This window comes from Phaseolus vulgaris, chromosome 2 (assembly GCF_051622355.1).
Source record: "Phaseolus vulgaris cultivar YP4 chromosome 2, ASM5162235v1, whole genome shotgun sequence".
NCBI lineage: Eukaryota > Viridiplantae > Streptophyta > Magnoliopsida > Fabales > Fabaceae > Phaseolus > Phaseolus vulgaris.
This window is the reverse complement of record NC_143499.1, coordinates 30,250,001-30,258,791: the sequence shown is the minus strand read 5'-3', so window position 1 is coordinate 30,258,791 and position 8,791 is coordinate 30,250,001. Positions and strand designations below refer to the sequence as shown.

Here is an 8,791-nt window from a genome sequence, read left to right as displayed (position 1 = left end):
GGTTGAGCTTAGTTCAATTTAATCCTTTAGCCCCAAATGGAGTTTTAAACTTTATAATTTATCCTAAAATAATTGATGTTATGAATTTAGAATGTACTATTATATGTTTTAATAATTTGCCCTCATATATATGAGTTTAGTATTGAGAGAATGATTGAAGTGAAGCATGCTAAGAACATACGCAAGTGAGGGAACACGGTGGTGGCGCAGTGAGAAAAATCCCTATAAATAAGGGACAAATTTGACCACGAATAGGCTTGAAGGCGCTTCTCCAAACTTCAAAGCACCTTCACCCTCTCTCACCGCTCTCTTCTTTTCTTTTCCACTTTATTCCTCGCACACTACAAATTTGGACTTCACTTTTTTTCCGAACCCGAACCCGAACCAAATATGTTCAGATCAGCTCAACCCGCTTCCAAACCTCCCCAGTCCACCATCAAATTCCTCTGCAGTTACGGTGGCAGAATCCTCCCTCGTTATCCTGACGGCAAGCTTCGCTACCTCGGAGGCCACACCCGTGTCCTCGCCGTCGACCGCTTTATTCCCTTCTCCGGTCAGTTCTCGCTCTCTCTCTCTCTCAATCGCACTCTCACTCACTTAGTCTATTTTCCGTTCACCAACACGTCATACTTTGAATAACCCTAATCGCGTGTCGTGCAGAGCTACTGCTGAAGCTGGAAGAGCTCTGCGGTGCCTCCGTGAGGCACCTTCGCTGCCAATTACCCTCCGAAGATCTCGATGCTCTCATCTCCATCACCTCCGACGAAGATCTCGCCAATCTCATCGAGGAATACGACCGCCTTTCGTCGCTCAAGATCAGAGCCTTCCTCTCGCCGCCGAGGTCTACGAACAACGCTTCCATTTCTCCGTCGAAATCGGCATCGTTGTCTTCCTCCTCGGCCTCATCATCGTCGTCGTCTTCGTCGTATTGCAGCCAAACCGGCAGAGCTGGGCGAAGTGACAGAACTTCGGCGCCGGTGGTCGACCGTTGCGTCCATCAGATGTCGCCAGCGCAGGCGTACCGAGTCGCAGTGGAGAAATCAAAACCCTCCGGGAGAAATATTCCTCTCCCGCGTTACGGGTACCACGGGAGCGGTGGCCAGGTTTACCTGGTCCACAACGGGAACCACTGGCAATAGCGTTACGGTGTCGTTTCGAAAGAATACTGAAATGGGTGGACAAAGATAAAGAAGCAGGTGTTATTATAAAATGAAAATGATAAAAAAGTACTTTTACGATGATATAGAACATAATTAAACGAAGATATAAAAAAGAAGATGGAGAATGACACGGGGAAAGGAACGGAAAGGAAAGAGTCCTGTATATGTGTGATGTAAAGTGGTACTGTAAAAATCGTAGACAAGGGTTGCGGTTTTAGCTTGTGATCCTTCATTGCCCATTAATGAATTTCACTCCAATTTCTTTCGTTTCGCTCCCTTTTTCTATGATGGTGAGTTCGTTGGTTCTTTTCCTTTTCCCGTGCTTCCTTTATTCGTTTTCTGGTTGATTTCATAGTCAAATTGTTCTAATTCCTTTGTTCTGTGATTTCATTAAGGACCCATTAATCTGTATTCACTTTGACTACGGTCTTACGCTCCATCCGTGTCACCACTGTCGTTACTAACTTTTTCACTTGATTTCTTCTTGTTTTTACAGATTTTAATTTTTTACGAATTTGTATTGATTGATACTTTGACATTTCTTCTTGCAGGTTTAACTGAAGATTTGAGGAAAATCTTACTCGTACATGATGGCTTATGGTGCTTTTCAATTGTAAGTTTCTCTTACCCTACATAAATTTGGCTAAGCTCTTTAATGGCAATGTAGCTGTCATCGACCATTCTTATATTTAATTGCTTGGCAATTTATCCCTTGTTGATTTTGAGAAAAAATATTCTGATTCGAATGACACTTATGAAATTATCTTTATACAGTTCTGGAAAATTGGAAATAAAGTTTTTTTTTTGTATGCAAAACCTACATTTGGCTGAGATGAATTAGTGTAGTGTCTTCTATTGTCTGCATAGATGGTTGTGTTGTCATGTTTCATTTCTTTTGAGTAACTTACGTTGATGTTCAAATTCAGTTATGGTGTTCTGGCCCGATTCAAAGGAAGTGCTGCAATGAAGTGTGGACTATACAAGGGACACGACATGATGATGATACGTATGAACACGAATAAGGATGACAACTCAGTGTTAGAAACCCATAGATAGCATGGGGGACCAGACTCCATTTTTAAAGAGATAAAATGAGCTTATTTAATGAAAAATTAAAACCACCTCTGACAGCTGGCTCATGCATGTTCAAAGAACTTGAACTCATAAGGTGAGAATATATGGTACAAAACTACAAATTGATGGAGACAACATAAAATGAGAATATTTCCCTTTTCCGGAAAAAGAAAAGAAAAGTAAGATAAAAAAAAACCAAGAATAGGCTCATCCTTTCAGCAATGAAAGATTGCAGATTTTAGAAAGAAGATTTGTAGTGGAAATAAAAGGACCTCCTCACATGTAACATTCAAACAGAAGATTCCTCTCGCATTCTTATTTTTGGAAGAGATATGAAAGATATTTCACCCACAGGGCTTTTTTACATAACTGGTGCAGAAATAGGTAGATTTTTTAAAAAATTATTGGAGAAGTGGCAGTTGAAAGCAAGACTTTAAAATAAAGAAGTAGTTAAGATAGTAAAACTAGTTTTGTTTCATTAGAAGTTGTGCAAGGAGACATATTTTGTGATTTTTTTTTTTTAAATTTTTAGTGGAGTCATTGTATCAAGCAATTTTTTTTGTTTTTTTTAAACTTTTTTGAACTCGTGCTTCTTAGCAAGTTTTGTGATTTTTATTTGTTTGTTTTTATTTTATAATTGTTTATTTAATTATAAAATAAATAGATAAAAATCACATCAACCACCTAATTCTCTTCTTCAGAGATTCCAGTGGTTTGTTTGATGTTAACCTAACTTTAGCATCATTTTTAAAAAATGCATAGTTAAATATGTGTCCAAGTAATATCCCTACATTGATAAACATCTGAAAATGAAATTGCATAAATTGAATTAGGGTGTTTCACTTCACATGCATATGAAATAAAACATAATTGTTTATTTGATTATGAAAAAAAAATCACAAAATATGTTAAGAAACATGAGTTAAAAAAATAAAAATAAAAATACTAACAAACACGATTTTAAAAAATAAAAAATTATAAAACATGCTAACAAAAACGATTTCAACAAGAATCAGAAAAAAAAAATCAAAAACATCTAAACAAACACGATTTAAAAAAATAAATAAAAACATGCTTCGTAGAAGCACGACCTCAATTTTTTTTAGAAGAAAAAAAAACACAAACATGACTTTGAACAAAATAAATGAAATTATTATATATAAAATGAAGTCACACTTGAAAACATGATTTCTTCATTTTAAAATTACATTTAGAAGTACAAGTTGCCCAATTATCTAAGCTTCTCAAAATGTACCTATTTTTCAAATCTTGGAAAAAATGACCAATTACCCGAAATGAATTGATTGGTTTATTTATTAATGAAAAACTCGAAAAAGAAGGCTAATGTGTATGTTAAAGATTGTAAGTATTAAAGAGATATTAAATTATATAATTGCAATGAAAAATTGAGTGGGAAGGATAAAAGAGAAAGCGTGTGAGCGGGGAAGTGAGGGAGTGATGGATGTGGATCTCTTGAGTTGAGACAGAAGTGTTGTCCGCTTTGAGTTTGGTGGAAATTTTCTGACATTGTAAGGTTCTTGTTGGAGGACGACCAAACATCAAGATAAGTCGGTGAAAGAAACAGATACCAAAGGGAAATGCCACAACAAGATAATCCTACATGTTCCCACTTAAATCAGAAAACTAACCTAGTTACAACAATCAATTTCGCATTGAGATATTTTTTTTTTTTAAAGTCGATATTTCATCATAATTTTATGTTTCGATAGATTAGACAAAAAAAATATAAACTATAAATTTTGATTTCAACTTGATGGAGATCCTATATCGATTAGAGATTATGACATTTTATTATATATAAGTGGGTGTAAACATCAACCTCATGAGCATCCATTCTATGGAGTTGAGTTAGACTTAAAGTCAATGGATCCAATTTAATTATCCTACAGAAATTTAAAACTATATAATGTGTATTAGATTTTGAATTTTTATATCATATTTATAATTTTCTAAATATGTACCGTGATAGAAACAGAAAAAACGAGACGTTATTTAGTTTGATTCATTTTTATAAATATTATTTGAAACTACTCTGTGTTAAAAAAAGTTATAATGTTGTGATATTTTGAGTTCAAATAAAATGAAATAACTAATTAATTAAAAATATTAAAAAAAAATTTTAGCTTGGGATAGTTGTGTGTAATAAAACTCTTCATCCAAATTTAATTTGACACTCATTTAAATGAGATTAGTTCCTTAAGACTTATTTACATGCTTGATAATTATTCATAAGATTTTATTGTTTCAAAATTGAAATAATTACCGAAGCATGTATATAAAAATTAAAATGACGTGGACATTATGAATTATATGACTCTGAATCCTAAAACTAGAAGTGAATTATAATATTGTGAAATTTTTCATGGGATATAATGGTGTAATGACGGGGTCCATTGTATTCTTTAGAAATGAAAGATTCCTCTCTTTTTTTATTACTAAAAAATATCTTGCGAGTTGCGAGTATTAGTGAAAAACATTTTGCTACACATGATAAAACTAGGTTTTGGTTTGTGGTTGTTTTCCACTTTGTGGGTCAGTTTGGAGTGTACTAAGAATCCCTTAGGTTTTTGTCTTCTACTAGGAATGAAATCTTCTCCAAAATACTTTTCACGTATGAGAATTTCAAACTAGAATGCATTCATAATTTCCACTAAAAAATTAGTTGGGACACCCAAATTATATGCACTACACACAATCAACATATATTTTGATACCAAAATAACACAATCAAATTATATTAACATTTTAATTATTATTTTTATCAACAAAGAATTAATAGAATTAAATAAATAAAGCATTTCATGAATGATCCAACTCTTTACAAAACATCAAATATAACATTTCTTTTTGACAAAAGTTCCTAAAAACCTATCAAACCATTTGAAAGAGAAAAGTTCTCAAGATATACCTGGCAAAACCAATATTCTATTGTACCTTCTTCCAAGACATAGAGATCTAAAACTTAAATAAAACATGAATTCAAACAAGGCAACTCCAAAGACTTGCAAGCCTACACATTCTTGTGAAACAAAAGAAAAAGGATGACTCCTAAAAAAGACCTGCATAACTCTACATACATGCATCATTAATGCAACAAAACCATCTCAACCAATACCATCCCATTTGTACCTAGTCCATGGTATTATAAATAAAATTTTATAAAAAAAACCCTTACCTTCACTATTAAGAATTGGACCCACTATTAAGAATTGAGCCAATTTCACACAAGTGTCCTGTTGCAGCATTAAAACAACTTTACCGCTCTTTTCTATTGGTTCATGTTCTTCCCAAGCTTAAGCTTAAGATATGTCTTTGAATCCCAAACTGTGACCATCAATTCGCCCACATTTGCACACACATTCTCAAGCTTGTAAGATTTTCATGGAGTTAAGCCATATCTGCAAGCACTACAAAACAACCAAAAAACCATCATTCCAACCAAAAAACTAAGATTAGTAGTAAGCACTCCATATCACTCACCCAATAAGATCACCTAACAGAATTAGCATAATTGGCAAGTAAACAACAAGCAAAAGCATTACTATTAACTAATCTTTCCTTTTTTAACCTAGAACTTCTATTCCTGTAGTTATAATTGTCTCACCTAAACCCTCAAATCATACTCTTGAACATGGCAAACCTAAACCTCTCCACCACTCGTCCAGTCTTGTGATGACAAATGTTTACTAGACAAATAGTCCATTCCTTGCAACACGATCTAGATCGTGACCTAGTTGTTCGTCCATTACTACGACATCTTTTTTTTTTATTGATTTCAAGCACTACTTTGAGTCTATACACCATTGTCAATATGCAAAATCAACTAAGTTTTCTTTACTTGTGATCCCGAACCACACCTTAAGATGCGCCAAAGTCAAAATCTCAATATTGTCCACTCTACCATTCTTAAAGATGACCTGATTCCATATTTCCCCTACCATTGCGATCCACATACATCCTCAGACTCTGTTTACCCTTTTTGAAGCCCACCCTAAGTTGAATTGCAATAAATGTGCTCTAGCTTCCCAATGATACGCATATTCCACCCTTAGCCATTGGCTACAAATGTTCCATACCTTCCAAGCTATGTTGCATTTAAAGAAAACATGATTTCACGTTTCCTCTTTCACCCTGCACATAACGCATAACTTCCTTACCAATATTAACCCTCTGTTTTCTATATTGACTCATGTCGATAGCCTATCTAACAACACCTTCCATGCTAGAGCTTGTGTCGATGGTAAGGCTTTAATACTCTAGAAGAATTCATACAAGGATCTATGTTCCCCTTCTACCTCATTCCTTAAACACCTATACGCTGAAATGACTGTGTAGCCTAATTTCGCATCCGCTTTCATACCTAACAATCCCCTTGTTCCTTTGTCAGTTTCTTACCTTCAATAATTTCCATGAGTTGTCTTTCTTCCCCCACTTCCCAATTAAATAAAACTCTTATCCACTCAATGTTCCAGATTCACTGGTTGTTGTTCCATAACTCTACATAGGAAAAATTCACCATTTTTGCTGTAGATAAAGAAAAAAGCCTTGGAAATCTAGTTTTTAAGGAATCTCCATTGATCCACTTGTCATCCCAAAAATTCATGAGCTTTCCATCTCCTAATTCCCAAGTAACTTTATCTTCAAAATTATTCCCCCATTCCTCAATAGTCCAAATTCTCTTTAGATCCTTCCACCACAAGGACTCCCTAGTATTTATGTGGTTGCTTTCTACCTCTCTCCACCCACCATATATTGAATCTATAATTTCTTTCCATAAACCTCCCCTCACTGTTTGAATTCTCCATAGCCATTTCCCAATTAGAGGACTGTTAAAGAGCCTTATATCTTTGATCCCTAGTCCTCCTTGTTTCCTAGAGTCACAAACTTATTCTCATGCTACCCAAGCTATTTTCTTTGTATCCTTCACCCAATTTGCTTTGTATGTTCTTAATGGTATTCACTACTGATACCGACATCTTAAAAAAATACATATAAAACGGGGGTAGAAGTCAAAATCGATCTAAGCATGCAAATCCTTTATGTGAGTGATAAAAATGTTCCTTTCCATCTATCCAACCTTTTCCAATCATTGCCTCCCAAAAAATAACTCTCTTATGATTTCCTCCGACCTCCATTCCCCCTATATGTGAAGGGGATTTTCATTATCTCACAATTGAGCATAGCCGCGTAATTACACAAACTTTGTAGATTTATTCCCACCACACCAATCTTGCTTTTTGAGAAATTCACATAGATATGATGTCATCTCAAAACAACAAAGTATTGCTTTAATTGCCATTATATTTTGGGTGCTATCTTTGCAAAAAAGAAAAAGAGTGTCATCTGCGTAATATAGCATATTCACCTTTATCTTTTTATTTCCAACTTCCACACTTCGAATGATATCTTTTGATACAATCTTCCTTACCACCCCTGTCAGCCCCTCAACTACTATAATGAACAAGAAGGAAGCCAAGAGATCACCTTGTATATTTTTTTACTACTGTTTTGGTATGTTTAATAGTTTCACTTCTCTTAGGAGTAGAGGTCAATGAATGTTCATATACATTTTTCTTCCTCAATCCTTTGAAACGTTTTTAAGAACAAAACTGTTACGAAACTCAAAAGCGAATAATACCTCAAAGGTAATGTTTGACCCTAATGATACTATATAAGAAACTTGAAATTGAAATAATTATTAATATATATTATTAAAGATGTCAATATATTTTTTTGCAAGTTTCATAAAGTGTGTTATTTCTTTCCTCCTTATCCATATTATATGTCATGTTGCATTTCTTCCTCAACCAAATGTTTATCCTCTTTCCTCAAATGTCACCTTCATCATTCATGATTGGCTTCTCGCAATTTGTTTTTTTTAATCAAACGTATAAAGCAATATAACAAGTATCTACTGATTATAAATGTTTATTAATGTTTGATGTGAGTCTGATTAAAATTAAAAACAAAAATAGGCTTATAGTGTTTGGTACGTTTTTAATGTTAAGACAGCGTATTGTTGTTGTATGTTCAAGGTCAAACATGGTATATTTTTACACATTTTTTACTCAGAGAGAACGAAAAGTAAAAAACAAAATCAAATTAAAGAAAACAGAGAACACACAAAGAAGATATATGCTGCTTAAAAGAATTAGCCTCTATTGTCATTCCGAAAAATATTTTTAAATAGAAAAGAAAGACAAGATTTCAACCTTTATAACCGATAAGAATTTACAAATTAATCAAAACTCAATTGATGTTAAACTTACCATATTTTTTGTCCTCATGCTTAAGTGTATCTTTCTTTTAGTTATTCATTTTTGTCGTCTTGAAATTTAATAGTGTTGGACTTGTGAAGAGGTTGTTCAAAATGATTTATCTAATCAATGCTTTAAAGTACGGATAGAAAATTTATAATAATTTCACACGGTCATTTTTTATACTCCCATTAACTACCTATTTTATCATTAAAAGTAGTTGTAAATATGAAAAAAAATTGATGTCAAATAATTATTATTAAATTTTATAAGTGATTC

At 33.6% G+C, this 8,791-nt stretch overlaps 1 protein-coding gene across 1 annotated transcript; it reads left to right on the top strand.

Annotated features, from left to right (window-relative positions):
* Nucleotides 1-256: 256 nt before the first annotated feature.
* Nucleotides 257-1,431, top strand: LOC137811342 (RAF-like serine/threonine-protein kinase 20). The gene is made up of 2 exons (XM_068613032.2): nucleotides 257-553; nucleotides 661-1,431. The coding sequence occupies exons 1-2, from the start codon at nucleotides 391-393 to the stop codon at nucleotides 1,137-1,139; spliced, it is 642 nt and encodes a 213-aa protein (XP_068469133.1). The 5' UTR covers nucleotides 257-390; the 3' UTR covers nucleotides 1,140-1,431.
* Nucleotides 1,432-8,791: the final 7,360 nt, after the last annotated feature.

What these genes read in the sequence shown, in the direction of transcription:
- LOC137811342 (XM_068613032.2), top strand. Translation starts at nt 391, where the DNA reads ATGTTCAGATCAGCTCAACCCGCTTCCAAACCTCCCCAGTCCACCATC. An exon ending in CCGCTTTATTCCCTTCTCCG is followed by an intron (nt 554 to 660) that starts GTCAGTTCTCGC and finishes CGTGTCGTGCAG; the next exon opens with AGCTACTGCTGAAGCTGGAA.